General features: G+C 36.6%; 1 protein-coding gene and 1 long non-coding RNA gene across 2 annotated transcripts; one reads left to right on the forward strand and one right to left on the reverse strand.

The window, feature by feature from the left end:
• Window positions 1–1,327: 1,327 nt before the first annotated feature.
• LOC131048717 (chaperone protein dnaJ 49) lies at window positions 1,328–2,474 on the forward strand. Its single transcript, XM_057982784.2, has one exon. It carries the CDS (start codon window positions 1,554–1,556, stop codon window positions 2,328–2,330), a length of 777 nt encoding a protein of 258 aa, XP_057838767.1. The 5' UTR covers window positions 1,328–1,553; the 3' UTR covers window positions 2,331–2,474.
• Window positions 2,475–9,987: 7,513 nt separating this feature from the next.
• Window positions 9,988–11,834, reverse strand: LOC131873921 (uncharacterized). Its single transcript, XR_009371812.1, has 2 exons — window positions 11,622–11,834; window positions 9,988–11,365 (listed from the first exon to the last, which is right to left on the reverse strand). It is a non-coding gene; the product is annotated as an uncharacterized LOC131873921 (long non-coding RNA).
• Window positions 11,835–23,243: the final 11,409 nt, after the last annotated feature.

Raw genomic sequence — 23,243 nt, forward strand, 5'->3', positions numbered from 1 at the left:
TATCCTCTTCAAAGATGCCATGGGAGCAAGGTTTGTGATGCAAATTAAGACCAAGAAAGGAGATATAAGGAAATTCGCTCAATTAGTCTCAGGTATCATCCAAACACTCAAACCTCTCCCTCATTCATGTTGTTCTCACCTCAAGACATGCTAACAGACCACTTTAAGGAAGTACCTAGCTCAAAATATTGGATTACAAGTACATCTTAACCATTTCGCCTAGGTACCTTTGGAAGGACATACCTCTCTAGGAATTTCGCTCTGGACCCTTTGGAAGGGTCAAGAGTGAAATTTCTATTTTTGCACAAATTCCTTATCCAATATGGTTGCAACTCATTCCAATGGCATAGATCAATCCTTCTTCATTCAATTGAAGCCTGGGAGCAAAATATTATAGCCCAAGTTAGGACCAAGGGAGGCTCTTAGGATAATTCGCTCTAGACCCTTTGGAAGGGTCAGGAGCGCAATTCTTCTTTAAGCTCACATCCTTAACTCTCTCTCAAATTCTCAAGTCAATTCCTCATAATTACATCCCTCCAAGCTTGCCCATGCTAGCCTTCGTCTTTTGTGCCTACACTTTGATTACTTGCTTCATCATATCAACTCAGACTCCACAAAAGACAAAACTCTGGCCTAACAACTCACAACCTTGACTCATCTAGACTCAAACTCCTCAAGACTTCCTCTACAAAATATACATTCTCCAACTTTCTAAGGCAAGATCTTGTTAAAATTCACATCAGGATTCCAGGCAGAGAATAATGACTTCCCTAAGCTTAGGCCAGACTTGGCTCTAGAAGGAACCCTAGGCAAGCTCTATGGGGAAAACCTTAACCTACCTAACCTAGGTCATCACTAACTCGCTCAAAACACCAAACAAACAGAGAGAAGCTAAACAAAGAGAAAACCAAAACCTAAAAAAAAGAAAAGGGTCCCCATTTTGATGGGGCGATGTGTGAAATGGTCACAACACTTCCCACCATCATGAAATTCAAGAAAACCACGATCACACAAGGACATAAAAACTATCCATATAATAGAGGAGATCAACCATGATGTCTATGCCGAAGGGACCCATAAGAGCCACATCTAAAAACATGCATCATGACTATGACCACGTCTCCAATCACATCCACTTAAAAAATGAACAAGCAATAATTAAAAAAAATTATTAAACCAATACCAATGAGAGTCTACAAGTATATATAACCTCCGTAAACAACTCGACCTGAATCTGTAACATATCAGAGTCTTCAATTTTTTTTTAAGTTAAAAACCAAAAAAAAAGAGTCGACGGGCTCAAAACCTTCGCGAAAATGGCATGAGTATGCAGTTTTCCCATCACACAATTAAGAAAATATGGAATAATCTACTCGTCTCAAAGGTAAGCCGTCAAAACCAAAATAAAGCCCAAGTTGGGACACGAATCGACTCTCACCAGCAATGACTCAGCAGCAGAATAATTTTTAAATCGACAAACCCGAAAAAGGGGATAGTTTGGCATCCCGTTTGTTGGACAGAAGAAGATGCTTAATTAGTTTACAAGTAAGCAAATGTCTCTCTTTGGGCGACGAATTAAATCTTTTTGTATTTTTCCTGCTGAGTACTTCACTTCTGTAAATTCGGTCTGTAAAAAGAATTCAATGGACGATCCTGATATGAATTACACAGAGGACCAAGTTGAAGCAGTGCGAAAAATCAGTGGCACACAAGATTATTACATCATATTGGGTGTTGATAAGAATTCTTCCGTCCATGAAATACGAAAGGCGTACAGAAAGTTATCGCTAAAGGTTCATCCCGACAAGAACAAAGCCCCTGGTGCAGAGGAAGCTTTCAAGGCACTTTCTAATGCATTCAATTCTCTAAGCAATGCCCAACACAGATCAAAATTAAAATACCAAGAGGAGGAAGAGGATGGCAATTCATCAGATGACGAGTTCCAGTTCCAGTTCCAGTACAATCGGCACATCATTTTCAGATCTTTAGGTGGCTTCAAATTACTGGTGCTCTTGTTACAGATTCTACCCATGTTTTTACTGTTTTTTGTTAGTTATTTTCCCTTTTTGGAACCCAATTATGCATTGCAACGAAATGGACCTTATCAATTTAGTAAGCTTACTAAGGCACACGGGGTGCCCTTTTTTGTCAAAATAGACTACTTTGATAAGGAGTTTCCTCCAGAGAGTTCCGTCAGAGTAGGTCTTGAGATTCAGGTTGAGACGGCTTACAAGAAGCTTCTTAGACATTACTGCCATATTGAGACGCAGAGATGTGAATGGGGTCTTGCTTTCCAGACTCCTCATTGTGATAAGCTTGAGCAATTTTAGACATTCAGATCACCATATACGACTCTCTTTCCGAATCAAACTTGTTTCCTAGTCCTTCTTTTAAATGTATCATGCCCTTCAGTTATACAGTATAACACATGGACAAACAGATATAAATGTTTATATACGCATACTCTGTTTCAATTTCCCCCCTTGGCATTTAATTATCTTCGCCGCATACCTGCAGTTCAATCAAGCATTGCAAAACTGTATAGGAAATATTTTCTGAGAATCCTTATGGCTTTTGTGACAAGTGCCCAAAACCGATTTCATTGTTCAGAAGATATAAAACATGAAATTTTGATGCATTGAACTTGAATAAATTGAATGAAAAAAATGAATGGATCAATTATATGTTGTTTAAGGTTCATTTCTTCTTAACTTCCTTGCAAATCTTGTGGAAAAGCTTTATTTGCACCAGGCCTGCACTGGCCAAAAGTTCCCTTTGTAAGTCTGTTGATTTTTAAGATCAGAGATGTAAGCAATCAGAAATGTTAATTGGGTGCTCGTTTAACCACAGGCAACGACTCAGATCTGTTGCCTTCCCAACCATAGACAATATCCTGCTATCGTCTCCCCCAAGCACTTTTCCTATGTATAGACCTTCTTGTCTTGGTATGCAAACTGCTCTTCTATTATTCGATCTGCTCTGCTATTTATTTGGACTGCTCTTGAATTCAATAAATGAAAAATGAATGGTCGGGTGAATGAGGTCGCACCTCATATATATATATATATATGAGTGGTACCCTTTCACAAAGGGTCGGCCCTTAAGAACATGACTCATGCATTAATGAATAAACATTAATTTCATTTCATATTTAATATGAATTGTTCCTTCAAGGTCGGCTCATCCACTTAGACATTTATCTTCTCTATGTTGGCTTGAAGGAATCTGACCATAGCTACAATAACATCAACACTCCCTCTTAGCTAGGGAGGAATCCTTCTCGATATAGTCATGAAATGACATCCACCATGGCTACTCCTAGAGGGTGGGTCCATCATGGCTGCTCCCATGAATGGAAATGCAAATGAACACAAGCGATCATCACGAATCACTCAACGTGATGTCGTCATGTCACCATGACGTTCAGCATGGCTACTCCCAGAGGGTGAATAAACACAAGTGCTAAGTCATGGAGTCTCTCACATGACATCCACCATGGCTACTCCCAGAGGGTAGATCCACCATGGCTACTACCAGAGGGTGGAACAAGGACTTTCACCTCAAACTTCTCCCTCACAGAGAAGAATGCATTAACAAGGGCTCGTAACTCAAACTTCTCTCTCACAAAGAAGAATTCATTAACAAGAACTTGCACCTCAAACTTCTCCCTCACAAAGAAAAATGCATTAACAAGGGCTTGCACCTCAAACTTCTCTCTCACAGAGAAGAATGCATCAACACAAACCTTCATAGTGATGTGACTCCCTCTAAAGCTCCAACCTCCTGACCTCCTTGTCCAAGGTTGCCTCTAATAGTTTGTCATACTCCCTTTGAATGTTAATTCCTCCTCTATGAAGAAATTGATCACAATGACAAACTGAATAGGTTCTTCCTCTTCGAGAGATGTCTTCCGTTATGTGCCACCAACTCAGTCTCATGGCTGCAAGCATCAAGTGTTTCCTTCCTTCAGACTATGTGACTCATGTCACGGTATTGGAAAGAATCTTGGGTAGAGCTACATCCTTGCAAGACTCCTTGCAGAGTATCTTCTTCTACAGAATCATCTTCTCACATGATGAATCGATCATCTTAGTTGTCGCCAACTCTGCATAGATCATAAATGCCAAATTTCACTCACTCCTTCAATATCTTGGCGGTCTCAATGGCTATTCATTTCTTCACCAACAGGCACTGGAACCACCTTCACATGCTATTAGAATCTCACTGAGACACACACAGGAGATTGATTAATTAAGAAAAGCAGTTTATATACATAGAACATCTCCTTGAAGCGGGTGACTTAAGCTTTCTTCACAACAGGCTCAACAACAAAATGGTGGCACGTGTATTCATTTCCAACTTCATATGGGGGAGATATCACGAACTGCTGAAGACCTTTCTCCCAAATTGGTATTCCACGATATAAGGTATTAATTTTCAGCATTTGGAATTCGCTGAAATTAATAGATAACCACTCTGGCTGAGCGTTCATACTCAAGCACGAAAACCAAATCTCATTATACACAACGGTGAGTCGCTAAAGAAGCAATTTCACTTACATAATACTCCACTCACAATGTCCTTCGAACAGAAGATAACACCAGTGTTGGATACCTCTTTGATGGCTCCAATCAACTCCTTTATCTACGAAATATAATATAGGTCAATGTCCTTTAACAGTACCTATTAATACAAATCATCCCACGATTTCCCAATAGCAGCCTATAATCATAGACACGACTCACAAAATTAACCAATATCAGCCTCCTTTAGGAAATAAGTTTCCCATTCACCGGTCGCCAAGGTCAGAAACCTTCAACAAATGGAAAATCAACCCCTCCTATCAAATATCATACCCATCATTAAACTAGCACACTCGGTAATATGGTAGATGAAGATTATATGCGCTACAGGGTGAAGCCAATGCTGGGAGATCTCTGTGTAAGAATGACAGTGACCCAATAATGTTTGTGGTGGCCAGGAATATGCCAATCTTTCTGCTTAACAACCACGATTCTTCCCAGGTCACAAATCAGACATATGCATAGCCACGACTTTAGATATGGCAGAAGTATGTCTCAAATTAATTGTCATCAATGATAAATCATGCGCCAGGTATTCATTTCGCACAAGGATCAATCAAATCATTTGAAAGCAGCATAATCACCATAATAGAATATTGGCATGAGAACATCATTGCACTTAGCTTTCTTCACGACACACAGGCACGTGAGCAGTTTACCACTTCAATCACCTTGCAATACTTGCATTGCCTTCACAAATTGCACCATCTAAATGCTTGCATCTACTGCCAGTTTTCTTCCGGCCAGGGTTTCGACGGATACACGCCTGCCAACAGGAGATAATAGCTCCCATAAACCCTGCACTCCCATGGCTTCTCTTCCATTTGCTCTCCACCGTTACTGTGAAGGAAACTTACAAATCTGATCAAATTTCGGAACCTGACTCTGATACCATGTTGATTTTTCAGATCAGAGATGTAAGCAATCAGAAATGTTAATTGGGTGCTCGTTTAACCACAGGCAACGACTACTCAGATCTGTTGCCTTCCCAACCATAGACAATATCCTGCTATCGTCTCCCCCGAGCACTTTTCCTATGTATAGACCTACTTGTCTTGGTATGCAAACTGCTCTTCTATTATTAGATCTGCTCTGCTATTTATTTGGACTGCTCTTGAATTCAATAAATGAAAAATGAATGGTCGAGTGAATGAGGTCGCACCTCATATATATATACATGAGTGGTACCCTTTCACAAAGGGTCGGCCCTTAAGAACATGACTCAAGCATTAATGAATAAACATTAATTTCATTTTATATTTAATATGAATTGTTCCTTCAAGGTCGGCTCATCCACTTAGACATTTATCTTCTCTATGTCAGCTTGAAGGAATCCGACCATAGCTACAATAACATCAACTAAGTCAATGTATTCTATTCCCGATGTTTAAACCACTCAACTCGTGAGTGGTGCAATCCTTTCTTCTTTGTCACAACTAATAAATTAAATGATAATTTATATGTGCCAATGGACCTTATTTTGACTGGATATTGTGATAGAATAACAGAAGAACTTAGATAGAATAACAGAAGAACTTACATCCAAAGGTAGCATTGCCTAGTTCAACTAAAATCGTAGCATTGAGAAATCAAGGACTTCAACTCTGATTTTTAAACCAGTATTGCTCTTAATAAGTCTTTATATTACCACCATTGTACCCATGTTCTGCGTAAACCAGGGCATGGGAGAAGAATTTAACAGTTCAGCCATGCAGGGCTCAGGAGATGTAAAAGTAATAACTAAATTTGGGTATCAGTTCTTTTCTGCATCAAATTTAATCTAATGAAAAAACTGTGTGAAAAATCAATTTTAAAGAGAATTAAATGCTATACATATGCCCTAAACCTCCATCAAGCATTTGAGACACTCAGCAACTAAACTATTAAGCACATAAACAGTTATTGGATATCAAACCATAAAAAATTAATGCACTGCATGATCTGGGTTCTCCAGTAAAATCCTTTGGAATATTCCAGCAAACCAGAAAAAGCTACAGATGCCTCAGCATCACAAGAATTTAGAAAGAGAAGCAACGTGATAAGAGTTGTGTAGCTTAACAGGTGCAGTTCTAAGGCTGGTTTTAGAAGCTTTACTCTGCTTTAATTTATCGAGTTCCAAGAATCCTATTCAGCTTGGAATAGTTTCCGGAGAGATAAGCCAATCCTAATTCTAGTTATTCAAAAATTATTCTCTATTGCATTTGTGCATTCTCTACTTTCTCATATCTAAGTTTCCTAACTTGCCAAATAATTAATCAGCGTTTGATTGACATTGCAAACCATATATTGATTGACAAGAAAAAATCAATTACTTGTCCTTACCTGTTCCCCATTCCTATTCTGATCTATATCCTTTCTAGGATTCCAGGGATACTTCTAGACATACTTTTTTGTTATTTTTTGGTTTTCCAAAAGGATATGTGGTGTAACTGTTGCAAGGTGTTTGCCCTTGGTCTCCTTGTGTTGTGCAGCACAACGCTCGGGTTTGTGACATGGTTTAACCGCCTCCTGTGGATTCTATAAGTCTAGTGGTTGTATCGGGCATTAATAGGTCAATCTTTCGGTGCAACGGCAACCACACTTGTAACAAGTGGCATCAGAGCTTGGTCACAGGTTCAAACCCCTCGCTTGCGCTGGGGGGATTGTTGAAAAGTGTGCGCGTTTGGTCTCCTTGTGTTGTGCAACACAACGCTCGGGTTTGTGACATGGTTTAACCGCCTCCTGTGGATTTTATAAGTCTAGTGCTTGTATCGGGCATTAATAGGTCGATCTTTTGGTGCAACGGCAACCACACTTGTAACACTAACCTATTGACCAGCTTGGTCAAGATTCCTGCATATGTGCATGTCTAATACAAATGAAGGATAAAACTTAAAATATGTGAAGTGTCACCTTTTGCAATTTTTGGATGGTATAATTTTTTTCTGACAATCATGTATAATTATTTGATACGATTTCTAAGGCAGCATGTATTAATTTTTGTGATTAGATTATAGCCAATTGTCCAGACTCCAAACTTCAATCCACTTCTCAAGTTGTTGATTCAATATTACTTGAACTATTTTCCACTGTCGAAATTGTAAATAAGTGCATTGATGTATCTGGCCACAGTTTCCAAGGTATTGTAAGCATTTGGAAGGGTGTGCATCACAATTGCTATCATCTACTGACTTGGTGTCAAATGTTTTTTATGATTGGAATACTTAAAATACCATGGTGATCATACCCTGACCGGTAACTTGTGAATTCATGCAAAATCTTTAAGATCAAATGCAAGGCAAATTTGCTTTGAATTCTCAGCCTATCTAAACCATTTCCTTGGGCTTTCAAATTTTGCACCAGAGTTTGTCTCACATGCACAGGAAATGGGGGAACTTTGTGGCTAGCAGTGCAAATCTGTGATCTATGGTTATATATTGGAATGTGTACATAGAGTCTCACCTTAATTTAAGGCTCAGAAAATTAGTGGATCACGTTTCTTTCCTTAGTTGTCCAAAGTTCCTAGGGTCCTTGTTTTTAATCTGGCAAGTATTCTCTATTTCTCCCTGGCATATTTGCATTTTAATTTTGCCATTTCTTTTGGTTACTAGTTTTCTATTTAGTGTTACTGCCCCAACCATGCATCAGGATTTGATTCTTTTGGAGTTCTCTCCAAAAACTCTGTTGAATCATTTGAATTTCACTCCTTTTTTGAAAGCCATTTTGATTGATTTTTGGGTTCCTGGTGAAATCTTTGACATTAGGAGTTTGTTCTGCTCTACACATCATTCGAGTAGCCCTACTAAGATATTGATGCATCTTTTCTTTATTAAATACTGGTACAATATTTTCATGTAGACACACCGTCTTTAACAGAGAGTCTTGTGGCACAGGTTCTCATATAAGTCAATATGAACCAATGTTTTACATCAGAAGTGGTACACTATAGAATATTTATAGAAGGCAGGCACAACGGCATTGTAGAAGATAATGTTCCACCTGCTAATCTCCACTACCTTCCTTGCTGTTCTGAGGATCTAGCTTTTCCACCAGGGTGGATTCACGGGAACTGTTGTCTCTATTTTCTTCTAAGGCAGTATGCAATCTTGTATGCTCAGATTCTTCATCAAAGCTTATCTTCTCAATCAATCTTGATATAGGATCTGGCATCGAACTCTGCAGCACTGGCTATGATTAGCAGCTTCTTCCTGTCAATTCTGTAGGGAAACTGAAACCACTTCCCTATTTTTGGGTATAGTCACTGGTTTTATGTCCTTCAGATTTAAATACATTCAATTTTAGATTTAAATGATGTGTAGCGATTATTACACTTGAATCAAATGTATCTTGGAAATTTTCTGGCTGCTGAACCTGAAAATTTTGCAAACATCGCTCTTCTACCTCCGCTCACATGCAACTTTTGGCAGGATTTTAAGCCACTTCGGTAATCTATTTGGAGTGTAGATAAACTGTTTATTATTAATGCATGTTCCCTCTGCCTTTTTCCTCTCTAGAATGACTCAAACTCTGCATCTAAAGAACACTCAACTTTGGCATGCCAAGTTTCATCAGGAACTCCTATGTCTGTTGGAAAATGAGTCACACTCAAACCAAAGCTGGATCGATCACCAAGAGAGACAGTAGCTCACTAGTAGAGCACCCCAGCAGCAAATGAGAGGTCCTAGGTTCAAATCCTAGCTGGTCCATGTAAAGTTTAATTGTTTAACATGGTATTAAAACCCAGGTCAGGAGATCCAGGCCAAACTAGGATCCCCATGTACCTGCAGTGTGGCTCAAGAGGGATGTTGAAAAATGGACCTGTCACAAAGAGTGCCAGTAGCTCAGTGGTAGAGAACCACACCAGTGAATGGGAGGTCTTGGGTTTGACTCTAGCTGCTCCATGAAAAGTTTAACAGTCTTAAGGGGATATACCACACAGATCCTTTTACTGACTGAGACATTCATTACCTTCAAAAGGCTGCACTAAGACTAGAATTACAAAGACCATATTTTCCTCGAGCGAATGTGCATGAAGCCCATGAGACTGAACACAGCATTTTGGCGACTACATGTCTTCTCCACAGGAAACTTCAACCTTGTCTAGATATTAAGATGTGAAAAGATGTTCAAAGCAGCATAGGAAGGAAGAGACCAGTACTCTGAGGCCTGGACCCAAATCAAAATAAGAAAAAGACAGAACTAACAGCAAGGTACTTTAATAACAAGATCACTGAAATATGTGAAAGCAAGTATAACACAATAAAAGTTCAGATATGAACGATAATATTTTCTAAACCTGCAACCTGGATATTGAGGCATTACCCCCTTTGTTTGACATATATGTTCCATGATTAATTCTGAACAAAATAATATATGTTCCATGATTAATTCTGAACTAAATGCTTATTTTGCTTTACCATCACTCTGAAATTAGAACAATAATAATTTGTCATATGAATAATATCCATAGCTTGGCACAAAACAACATAAATCGCTGTCATTCGAGAGTAGTGAATAGTTATCAATATATGATAAAAAATTCCAAACAAAAGTAATGCCCACTTGATAACCATGAAACTTGGACCCAAATATTGATGGAGCGCTTTTGCTGATTATACAACTCGGAAATATCAAGATATATGATCTAGTTTCCTTTCAACGGGATGAGGCCAAAATGATGTGCACTATCATTTGTATCAAATACCAATACATTTGTGTTGAATCTTTTATAGATCAGTAAGGCTTTGAACTTAAATCCTTCCATTTGCTGCTGGGGTGCTCTACCATTTAGCAACCGGTCTGCTTTGTGACCAGTCAATATTTAGTTTGGGTGTGGCTCACTTTTTAACAACCCCTGTTGAGCCACACTGCAGATGCTCTTACATCCTAGCTTGGCCTGGCCTCTCTGACCTTTGCTCTGATACCATGTCAATTTTTTTATGGACCAACTAGAAACCAAACCTAGGACCTTCCATTTAGTATTGGGTTGCCCTATTGCTGAATTATAAGCCCCTTTGTAACCAGTCCATCTTGACTTCAAATATGGCTCATTTTCCAATAATTTGGTTTGTAAATGAAGTAGGTAAAACATTCCAGCTCTGGAAATTGATACTAAGAAACACTCCAAAAATGCTAAATGGCAAGTTGCTTTAAATTAACCCGCAGGACGGAAATACATGGCCTATTATATAATAAGTAAACGTTCTTTGTTACTAACATCCTAGAACTGCCCTAAACAGTAAATGAAGCTGAATTTTTTTCAAAAAATAGTAGCAAGCCTGGAAAAACCATGTGCATTTTATTTTTCACCATTTTTTTGGGAGATCCATCACCCCAATGAAGAGATAAATCATAGAAATTAATAGACCACAGACTTATGTATATCCAAAACAGATAAATTACAACATTGATTGTCATGGATGTAGGTCTAAGACCGTTTGTTGACATGATACGTGTCTGATAGTAAATTTCCGCCCAAAGCAACAACACGTAGTAAAAAATAATAGACCAGGTATATGAAGTAAAACATATTGGAAAATCTCAGGTTTAATGTATTGCACATTTTGACGGAATACAAAGACTCCACAATGAACTCAAATCATAATAACATTGGGAAGATGAAAAACTTTCCGAGTTGCCAGCCTAAAAATAAGTTGAAAAGAGCCAAAGCAGCAAAAAAACCCATAGAGGCCAAGGAGTGTTTAGAAAACCTTAGACATTTACATTGTCCCACGGAATACAATTGATTTTACCAAGCTCCATCTGCATCTTCCTCATTGGCTGTCTTGCGTGCTCCCTCATCACTTGTCAAGGGTCGCATATACTTGTTAAAATTGGAAGAATGTAGAAACACAGATTTTACATTCTTGAAACTAAAACTAAAGGAATTTCAGTCGTATAAGTTTAGGGAACACAGGCCTTTTTTGACATAGGTTTACATCAACACCTACCCCAGAAATCCCAGAACTGAACAGAACAAACCCTCCCTGTTTAACACTTGCTAGATTTTAGCCTTTTTAAAACTATAAATGAGAATAACTGAAAGAGAAAAGAGCCTACTTGGTATCTTGTGTTAAACTCATCTCTGAGATCTGTAGCACTTCCAAGACTCAAAAGTGATGAAATCGGGCCTCAAAGACTGCGCTGTTAAGGTTTGTCTTTTAGGCCTAATTTCATTCATTGTTGTGATTACAATGACAGGACACACAGTTTTATATCCACCATTTAGTGGAATGTCTCCCGTCTCTTTTATTCTTCTTTCCGGAGTGTCAAAAGTGCTTTGGACCTCCTTTAAAAATATTATGATATTTTCACATTTTATAGGAGGGAGTTACAGCATTTGCATCAACATTTAGTACAATATATCATGATCCACAATCAAGGTGAGGAAAGTATTATGAGAAAGCTTATACTAGCAATTGCACCTTGGTGTGCAATGTATACACCAAATAGGAAAATATAGGAAAAAATCTGAAAGGGTAATTAGGAGAATAGTTGCTTTATGAAATAGGTAGATTGAAATCAAGTAATTGGAGTGAAGGAACAAAATAATGAAATGTTAGATTTTGTATGCTCAAAATCTCATTATTTACTAATTTTGTTTTGAACAAATATTTACAAAGTGGAGAATTTAATTAGAAACATTGTGGAATTGAACATTTGGTCTACATTTGAAAATTAGTTGGAACCTGTAAAGAAAATGCACTTTAAACGTTGAAAGAGGATTTTCAAAAAACATTTGCATAACTTCTTCATTTATAGGTTTAGCTCGAATTTTATTACAATCCATGTAATAGGATACATAGTTCCACAGTTGATATCATACTCTATAGAAGAATAGTGGGCAAAACAAGATTTGTGAATTTGAATTTGTATAAGCTGAATGAGTTTAATAATTTACCATATATAGATGAAAAGCATAACCATTGTTTTGAACACGTTTCACAGTTTTAGAAAACACCTGAAATTTGTCAAATAGAGTAGTGTAATTGAATCATAGTATATGTGCAAAAGAAAAATTGTCAAATTGAATTTGTATAACTTGAGTGAGTTTAATAATTTACCTTTCAGAGATCAAGATTAGAAGCATTGTTCTGAACATGTCTTGGACATTTACAAAACACCTAAAATTTGTCAAATAGAGTAGTTTAATTTGAGCAATGTGGTAAGATAGAATGGTATGCATAATATTAGTTTTGAACTAAGAATAGAAGGAACAAACCTCATATGCTTGGATGGTTAGTAGATTGTGCATCTGATAATGTCTTCAATCGTGCCTCCTCTTCTTTGCGTCGAGTGACATGTGGACTTTGTTGCATTCGTGCATACCTTTCAAATGTGAAGGCAGGGTGAATGCGAAGACTTGTAGATCACGAACTCTTGAAATAGTTGTGAATGTCAACCCTTGGCGGTCAATGTTGCCAATGTCAATTGTTGCTCTTTGAAGTGTGAGTCGTTGTGATTTGTGTATTGTTAAGGCCCATGCCATTTTTAGTGGTATCTGTCGTCGAAGACCATGACTTATTGGTGGTATAGGTATATTTGTTGGGTTATTGTGATCCCAAGTTGGGCCTGTGTAATTTTGGAATTGAACAACAACAAATAAGGGCAGTTGAGGTGGGTTTTCACCATCATTGTATACAATTTCTTTGACTTGTCCGAGTGCACCATTGACAAGTCTTGTTTCCACCCATATATTTGTAGACAACATAACCTCTTGGCCAATACATAGGAAGATCTTAGATTGTAGTTGTTCATCATCTGGATTTGAGCATGTAAATCCCTTCATTTGTTCTGCAGTGGTTAGGGCAATAGGATTTTCTAAAGACAACAACATGTGTTTATTATGCAATGACACCATTTCATTTGTTCCAAAAAGATGTTTGGATGGTAAGAAAATAGATTGTTCTATAGAGGTGAGTGATGAACTTGACCGGGACATTAGAAGTTGTCAGTCTATAATTGTAGGTGTTACATTTCATAAATTTGAGAGGAGTTCATGAAAAGCAATTTGTGCAGGTTGCTCTCCAATTTGAGGAAATATTTTATCCAATGTTATAATTGTTGTGAAGCTACGCCATAGTGTCCCTCCATAAGAAGTTGAAGCATACATTGGAATGTCCTTGACAGGTGGTAGTTGGCCCAAGTCACCAAATAGGATGATTGAGCGTCCTCCAAATGGGATATGGTTATGCGTAGGGAATGCCTCACGCAACCTCGTATCAATGCATTGTATTAACCTTCGACCAATGAAGCTCATTTCATCTATTAGAATATAATGAATGAATTGCATGCTTTCTTGGAAGTTTGCAAGTGTTTGTCCTTGGAGGGGGACCATTTCTTTGATTGGAATTCGAAGGGTAAAATGAATTGTTGATGCTTGTATGTTGAATGTTGCAACACCTGTTGGTGTGAGGAGTAGTAGTGGTGGCTGTCCATTTGGTGCCAATCTCATCATTGTAGACTTTATGCTCGTTATCAGGTGAGACTTTCCTGTGCCTGGAGTTCCTTGAACAATAATCTTCAATGGTGGGTTTAAAGTATTGTCATGTAGATGTGAAATAACCAAATCATATGCCTTTTGTTGTTGTATAAACAGGTCATATGGGGCCTACTAATTGTTAACATGGTAGGCTTGATCTTATTTTTTTGATGTGAATGATTTCAAATTGATAAATCAATGATCTTTATATGGATAGTTATTTTATTTGTGAAACTTATTAACAATTACTATTTGCAATATGTTAGATTGAACATTGTTGTCATTTGTCTCCCTAATTTACATGTTTTTGTGCTCTCCATGCTATTTACTTATAATATAAGGAGATTTTTTAAATGTTCTCTCTGCCTTCCTCTCTATTTGTATCTCATAACCTTTATCTATCCCTATTACAAACATAATATGAGCATTTTGGTAATGGAGCTTGATTATCTTCTCCATTTAGAGGTTTCATTATAGTTGTGTTTAGATCCCACCAAGTGGGTGCATAGAAGATTTTCTAAATGACCTGCCAATTGACCTCACATATTGCACAAATACATGCAAAAAATAGAACAAAATATTTCATAATTGACCCTTGGTGTGCAATGGGTACGCTGAAAAAGGTGTGGAATGTCAATTTGAATTTTTTTTGTCTATTTTTTGCATACATTTGTCTAATATATGAGATCCATTGGTAGGTCCTTTGGAAAATAAATATTTTTGTGTAACAATGGTCTAAATTGAGAGTGATAGCTTCAAATCGGCTATGTATCCACTTAGAGGGATCAAAACATGATTTAAATTAAACATCTAAATTAGGAAGATAATCAGGCTTCATTGCCAGCAAACTCATGTTACATTTGCAAGAGGGAGTGAGAGAGAGGGAGAGAGAATAGAAAGAGGGGGAGATGGAGGGGGAAAGAGTGAGTGAGTGAGAGTAAGGAGATAGAGATTGAGAGGAGGATAGGAATGGAGATGGAGACAAAGATACATATATAGAGGGGGGGAGATAGAAAGATAAAGATAGAGATGGAAATTGATATATAGAGAGATGAAGGGAGAGGGATAGATATTGGTGTTTAGATAGGTAGAGAGATAACAAGATAGACATAAAGAGAGAGATGAAAGAAGTATGGACATATGGAGATAGAGAGGTGAAGAGATATAGATAAAGATGGAAAGGGTGTGAGAGAATGAGAGATGCGGATTGATAGAGAAAGGGACGATTATAGCGTATTGTTTGCATACATTTTTGTAGTGCATTAGGTGAAATGGTAGACCATTTACCAAATGAAATCATTTGTGTAAAATAGGTCTCAATGAATAAGTGATAGCTTCAAATCAACTATGAATCCACTTATAAGGATCCAAACATGACTTTAAAAAACCTCTAAATTGGGAAGATAATAAGGCTCCATTACAAAGAGTTTCATATTATGTTTTCAACATGGAAGGGGGAAATATATGGATGAAAATACATAGAGATAGGGGGGCAGAGTGTGAGATAAATGGGTAAGGAGATAGAGATAGAGACATAGATAGGGATAGGAATAGAGATGGAGATAAAGATGAAGATGGAGAGGTACATGGAGAGGAGAGGTACATGGAGAGGAGAGGGAGAGATGAGAGAGAAAGAGAAGAGAGTGGGATGCATATATACGAAAATAAATAAATACAGGTGTGAATGAGAAAGAGTTATAAAAGTAGAATTAGAGAAGGATAAACACAAAGTGTGTGTGTGTGTGTGTGATAGATTAGTTAGATAGAGAGGGGGAAACATAGACATATATAGAGAAAAGAGAGAGATAGAGAGGGGAAAGATAGTCAGAAATAGAAAGGGAGAAATAGGAAGTGTGTGTGAGAGAGAGAGTGAGAGAGATATAGAAATAGACTTAGGGAGGGAAAAACATGGAGTGTGTGTGTGTTTGTAAGAGATAGGATAGAAGAGAGAGTGGTAAGGAGGTAGAGATAAAGAGGAATATATAGATGGAGTTGGAGGTAAAAGAGAGAGGGGGCGATATAGAAATAGATAGAGAGGAACACAAAGAGAGATAGGGAGATAGAAGTAGAGAGATATGGATACAAATAGATAGAGGAACACAAAGAGAGATATGGAGATAGTGATATAGAAGTAGAGAGATGTAGATAGAAAGAGAGTGAAGATAGAGAGAAATAGAGAGTTAAAATAAGAAAGGTAGATATCATTAGATATAGATAAAGAGAGGGAGGGAGATATAGGGAGATAAAGATAGAGGCTCGACAGGAGTCAAAGAGAATCAACGTTACAAGGATAAGTAATGAAGGGAGGTATATAGGGAGAGATAGAGAGGGGAAAGTTAAAGAGATATGGAGAGAGGGATAGAGAGGAAGACAAATATATAAGAATAGATAGAGAGGGAGGAAAAATAAGTAGATAGATATAAAAAGGAGTGATAGGAAGAGAGAGAGAGAGAGAGAGAGAGAGAGAGAGAGAGAGAGAGAGAGAGAGAGAGAGAGAGAGAGAGAGAGAGAGAGAGAGGGGGGGATGGGGATAAAAAGGAGAGATAGAAAGAGATGTAACTTGGGAAAGATACAGGGGTGTGAGAGAGAAATATATAAAGAGCAAGAGATGGAAGGAGAGATGAAGATGAAGAGGGAGTTGAATGGAGATAAAAAGAGGGGGACAATGAGAGGGGAAGATGAGGAGGTAGAAAGGTAAAGATGCAGGAAGTGATAAATAGAGGGAGAGATAGAGAGAGGAATATATATATATATATATATATATATATATATATATATATATATATATATATATATATATATATAGAGAGAGAGAGAGAGAGAGAGGAATATATATATATATATATATATATATATATATATATATATATATATATATATATATATAGAGAGAGAGAGAGAGAGAGAGAGATTTATACAATGATTAATATTTTAATAAGACAAATAATTATGATAAGTTGTAATTATTATTTGTAATTTCATAAAAATATGTCATTAAAAAAAATCAAACTTAATTATAAATTAAATACAAAATCAAAATACATTAAATTTCAAATACTAACAAAAAGAATAAATATTAATAATATCATTTAAATTAAAGTAAAAATTTAAATAATTAAAGATTAAATGAATTCTATTAAATTTTAATTATTATTTGTCATAAAAAAACATAAACAATTAAAACAAATTTTAAATTTAAATTTAAATTTAAACCAAAATTAAAATAAAAAAACTAAATTTAAAGTTAAATTATATTTAAACCTAGATATTAATAAAATAACAATTTTTAAAATTAATAATTAATACTAAAAGTATAAAATTAATAAATAATTATAAATATATATATTTTAAAACATATTATCTAAATATGAATTAAAATATTAATTAAATTCATTTAATATATATTAAAATTCATTTATTTATATAAATATATTATAATATAATAATTATAATAAAGTAAAAAGGACAAAAATTTAACAATTAAAAAAAAAAATCGAACATCTAATTAAGGGAAAAACATACATGCTATAGGCAAAAATTCAAAAGTTTAAAAAGTTAATGCCCACCTTAAAGTCCCTTAAAGTTTAAGTTAAAAGAATATATAATGAAGAACTATCTCTACTAGTTGTACTTTATATAGATGGTATAGGGGAACTTAGAGTTAATGCCCACCTTGCGGCAGTCATAAAAAAAATAGACACCTCAAATTTATGTCATTTTGCACATGAAACTAAGCGCAGGTGTAGCGGAAACAAAACAATGCGAACATCCGACATACGCGGGAAGGCCGATATACATGGGAAGCATGAATCGACGGAAAGATGGACAGGAAAATGGACGGTATGCGAAAAGCATGAATCGACGGAAAGATGGACAGGAAAATGGACGGTATGCGAAAAGCATGAATCGACGGAAAGATGGACAGGAAAATGGACGGTATGCGAAAAGCATGAATCGACGGAAAGTTGGACGAGAAATGGATGGTTCTGTGGGAAAATGTCAAGTGGAAATGACGAAATAATGTCAGTTGTCAAATAGTACCGTGTGCAGGCAAGTTGGACATAATGATTATCTGGTTGTCCATTACGGAACCGATGAAAACGCTTCTCCATTGTTATCTATGTACACAACTATCATTAATAGTGGACGGACCACATGAATTAATGCCGCGAAGAACGCACCATGGGAATATAGTCACGTGTTTGATTATCATTGCAAAGGGTCCCATCCATCAACCTCGGCAAATGAAAAACAACGAAGATGTAACGATTGTGATGCTTTTGATCGTCTTGCATCCCATTTCCAACCGTTTCCACCGTCGATGCATAAATTTTAGCTCGTCCATTTCATAGAAGGAGACGCCTTCAGCGTAATTACTAGTTCTCATTTATTTTTATTTTTCAAAGATGTCTACAATCTTTAGTATAATGGCTTTCTCATTCTTAATGATGGATCATAAAATGTGATATAAATATGTTGGAGTTGACAGTGAACCCCACAACTCTAGAAATCACTTGCGATCAGAACATCTATCACATGTAAAGAGAAAAAGTCATTGATGTGTGTTATAAAACTTTTAGAGAGAGATTGATCCAAGAAAACGCTCTTATTTTGTTTTTCTCTTTTCCAACCTTAAATGTGACAAAAAGGACATTGGCACACACATTAAATTTCATATTTTCTAGTCAAACATTTTGATGTGTTAAAGTATCAAATGTGTTTCTCTAACAATTTGTGCATTTGACTTTTTTCGTGCTTTTTGACTTGTAATTTTCTTGTTTACCTTTTTTTCTAAAATTTTGAGGTATAATCAAAAGCACACCTCAAGAGCATTTTTGATAATTTGCCCTCAATGAAAATGGTTGGTTTTTCACACACAATGACTTTCTAACCTTGTAGTTCACCAATTACTTAAATTATTTCATGTTTCTCCCAATTTATTCATGTTTTTGTGTTTTGATGTTCATCACATTTTACAACATTTCGGTATTTTCAATCTAAACTAGAATATAAAATGACATAACTGAAGAGTGAAAAAGTCAAAATGGGGTGAATTAGGATGTAATAAGTTCCATACGAAATAATGAATATATAACAGTTTTGTTATGTCATTTTCTTTTTAGGGAAAATTATGATGGTGTACTAACAAGGACTATTGAAAAGTTGAAAGATTGCTAAGAGAATTTCATCAAAGATTATTAAAGGGCATTATTTAGCTTAAATAATAGCTACCAAGATTTGTGAGAGCAAAAGTATTGGCCAACTATGTTTACATATGTATTAAGGTGGGTAAAGAATTATAGGGAATTTTAGACATATGATTTTCACAATCCATAATGTTGATGTGTATAGCTTCTAGTAATAGTTGTGTGGGATTATTTCCTCAAGCTATTACTAGAATCTATGCACATCAATTGTAGGGAATGTCATTTCTACGTTAGCATGAAGATGAATGTTCCTCTCTCTCTAAATCAATCACCATTGATGAACTTTCTCTTATGGCAAGGGTTAGATTTCATTTGGAGAATTAATTCTCCTTGTGTAGGACATGGGTGGTTGATGAATAACCCCCCTTCTAATGTAAGATAAAGATGTAGATTAACTCCCATGGACTATTTCACTAGATGAACAAAAACTATAGTACTCAAGAAAGTAATAAAAAAAGTGAACGTTGATTTCTTAGAAGAAATTCATAAATTTGGAGTTCCCAACACTATCATTATAAATAATATGAAGCAATTTATTGAAAAAAAGATCACAAATTCCACCCATGGGCATGGTCTCTACCTAAAAGCATCATCAAACTATTACCCACAAGATACTTCATTCACTAATTTGAGTAATATAAATCTAATAATAATTATCAAAAATATTAAGTTAGACTATCAAAGAGAATGATGCATTCATCTAAGAGAAATCCCTTTGGGCAAGAAGAATTATATTTAATATGGCACTTGGAGTCTCCTCATATATCATAGTGTATGGAAAGAAGGGCAACTTCCATATCTCAAAACTGTTAGAATTCGTGAAATGCGAATCCCACAAGCCCGGTTGTCTTCTGCAAGAATACGTCACACATAAAGAGAGAATTGAACAGCAAAGAGTATTGAAGACAATTAACAATAATTGAATGTATTGTTTTGAAATTGCTTGATTGCAATGAAGGATATGAAATCCTTATAAAGAAATATAACTCTAAAGATAGAAACCCTAAATGGTGGAGTCTACAAGATAGACTGAGAGTTAAAAAAGAATGCATGAATCAGTCATGTATGCACAAAAAATATAATAGACTAATTAATGCATGAAACTCTCAAAAATATAAACATAGTTTGTTTTTCCTAGTTTGCATTATGAATGGAGATAAATATTAATTAATTAATTAACTAACTAATAAATGCCAATAATTAATTACTAACTGTAGCGTCCTAAAATTGCGACACTTGCAATTTCGACTGCATTTGGGTCTTCACGATGGCGGCGCAACGTTGAACCTGAATGGAGACCCCGAAACCTATTTACGACATCAAAAACTGCATTTTTCTACACCTTGGCCTGATCCTCCTTGCACCCTGCTGTCTCGGGAGGTGGGACCATGGTGACCAGCGCCCTGGTCCCTGGCCCTATTTTGGGCCCGGTCTCTTGTTGGGCATCGGGTCTTTAAGTTTGCAATTTGGAAAATGATGTTCTGAGGTCGGCCTAAGGTCGGAAAAATCAGTCTCTCAAGCCTAATTGACAAGTATATAAACTACTTTTCCTCTCCTAGAAAGGGAGGAAGGAAAAAAGTAAGCAAGGGCAAGACGCAGAAGCGATATTCAAACATTCAAACATTCAAGCATTCAAGCATTCCTTCAAGCAATTGAGTATTCTAAGTCTCCATTCAAGGCTAGGTGTTGCATTCAAGACAAGGATTCAACCATTGAAGAGGAGATCACTTACAACATATAACATACAAACATCATTACACCTTCGCATGTAAGAATACAAACATTCTTACAACAAGGTATCAGTACTTGTTTACATTACAAACATTTACATTTATAGCATTCTCATTTCTTGGTTAATTCCAAAACCGGGGTTTGACCTAAAGGCAAACCCCTAATCCCTAACCCCCCAATCGTCCTCTCTTTTCTATGTGTAGGTTGCAGGTACGCGGCTGTAATTGAAGATCTGGAATCCTTGTGCAGAGACGAACAGATCCCCCTTTGTTTCGCGGATTTTTCAGAGGACCGTGTGCACCCCGGGCACCATCGTCCCGTCAACTTTCGCTCAAATTTGCAGAATAGCATCGTCTCGACATTTTACTGCTAATTTCAGGTCCGTAGCTTCATCCTGTGTCTCTATCTCCGTTTATAAGCGAATCTTTCCTACTTTACATGCATTCCTAGTTCAATCATTCTATCTACATTCTTTACAAAAGAGGGTATCCTTGATGTCTTAACCCTTGAAACTCATTTAGAATCTAGTCTTGCATTGTGTGAGATTGGATCTTGTGGGTTTCAACCCCTCTTTTGAATGTAAAGTCTCTCCTAAGTGAAAACCGTCAACCCTAGTGACCTCCCTTCTCTCTCCATGGAGTGGGGGAACAACTAGGGTTCAATTTTTCCGCTTTACACTAACTAAGGTATCGATTATTTAGTGAATTAATGCAATTAAGTGAATAATTAATATATAAATTATTTACTCCAACACCCCCCCTGATTGCACAACTGGGAGATAGGCAAAGATGTGGGAAAAAGCATGCAAAGATGAATGCACGATGGATCTCGGCCTAAAGCATGATGAGGTACCCATGAACAAACATGGAAGTTTCTCAAAAATGGAGCAAAGGAGAAAACCTTGAATGGGAACAAAGCTCCTCTCCAAAAGAGAAACAAAAGACAAGCATGAAGAAACATGAAGCATGAAGAAGTTGCAAACGTTGTCGTAGTAAGACTGTTATGATGCTAAAAATCTAACCTACAGAAATAGGAATGCAAGAGTGTCGATATGGTAAGTGTTCCATCTCACGAAATGCATGGGTAAATGGTCGTGTTGCATCTCCTAGTACATAGGAACAAGTACTGAATACATAGCTAACTCCAACACGAAACCAAGCAAGCATTAACACCAATAGTAAACCACCCCCCCCCAACCCCCATAATGCTGACAAGGGAGAGGTATGACAGGTACTGAGAATCTGAATGTTATTCTCCATGATGCTAAAAAAATAGAGATATGTGACAAGAAAGATGGAGCTCGGATCACAGGAGGGCAGAATAGGGCCAGAAAGTCATTGATGACTTCAGAAGGAAGAGACTGTGGGTTGTAAATCTATCTGCAAAAATGGACCTGAGATCTAGATAGATCTCTAAATCACCTTTCCGGCAATATCTTGTTTGCGAAAAATGGAGTCTGGATGCACAAGATATGCTTGCGGGAGTGCATAGTACAACTTTTGACTTCAACTGGCAAAAAAACTTGTGAAATCAAAAGATAAAAAAAAAAATATACCTCCATATCTGGACCGGGCTCGGAAATATCTTTCCAATAGTATATGGTTTGCCAAAAAAAGCCTCCGTATGCTCAAGTTCTGAGCAAAAAACCAACTGCTGCTTTTTTGAACTTTGAAGGGCTAAAAATAGAGAAAATCAACTAAATTTAGAAGAGCTCCAAATTTAGTGGGTTTGTACCGCTGATGTCAGCATGGTGTCGTGCTTACATCAACGGTTGGAAAAGCTACTAAAGGCACTTTGACTTCCTTTATTTTAATTGATTAAAAAATTAATCTTTTTGAAATAGCATGCACCCACTTGATTTGATTTTTTTATTTTTTATTTTTTTAAATTAAAAACCGAGTAATGAAAAAAAAAATTCACCAAACATTGATTTTTTTTGGAAAATATTTCTGATGCAGGTGCAAGTACGGCCGTACGGATTTTTGTGTCTCGAAAAGTGTGCCAATAAAAAATCATGCCCTAAATGCCCCTGATGCCCAAATAGGTCGAATTATATATCAAAAATCATGGAATCGGCCTTTTGAATCCAACCGTGAAGTCCTTTTGGGCCCAAAAAGCTCTAAATTTTCAGGTACTCTCTGGAACAGAGAAAACTCTCGAACTTCAAACCGTTGCAAAAAGGACTCTGTATACCGGATTTTAGCGAAACAAAAGGCGATCCTAACTTTCTCGAGCCTTCTGGAACTGATGGTGAGCTCCAAA

The sequence above is a fragment of the Cryptomeria japonica genome, chromosome 3, assembly GCF_030272615.1.
Source record: "Cryptomeria japonica chromosome 3, Sugi_1.0, whole genome shotgun sequence".
In the NCBI taxonomy this organism is placed as follows: domain Eukaryota; kingdom Viridiplantae; phylum Streptophyta; class Pinopsida; order Cupressales; family Cupressaceae; genus Cryptomeria; species Cryptomeria japonica.

What these genes read in the sequence shown, in the direction of transcription:
- LOC131048717 (XM_057982784.2), top strand. Translation starts at nt 1,554, where the DNA reads ATGTCTCTCTTTGGGCGACGAATTAAATCTTTTTGTATTTTTCCTGCT.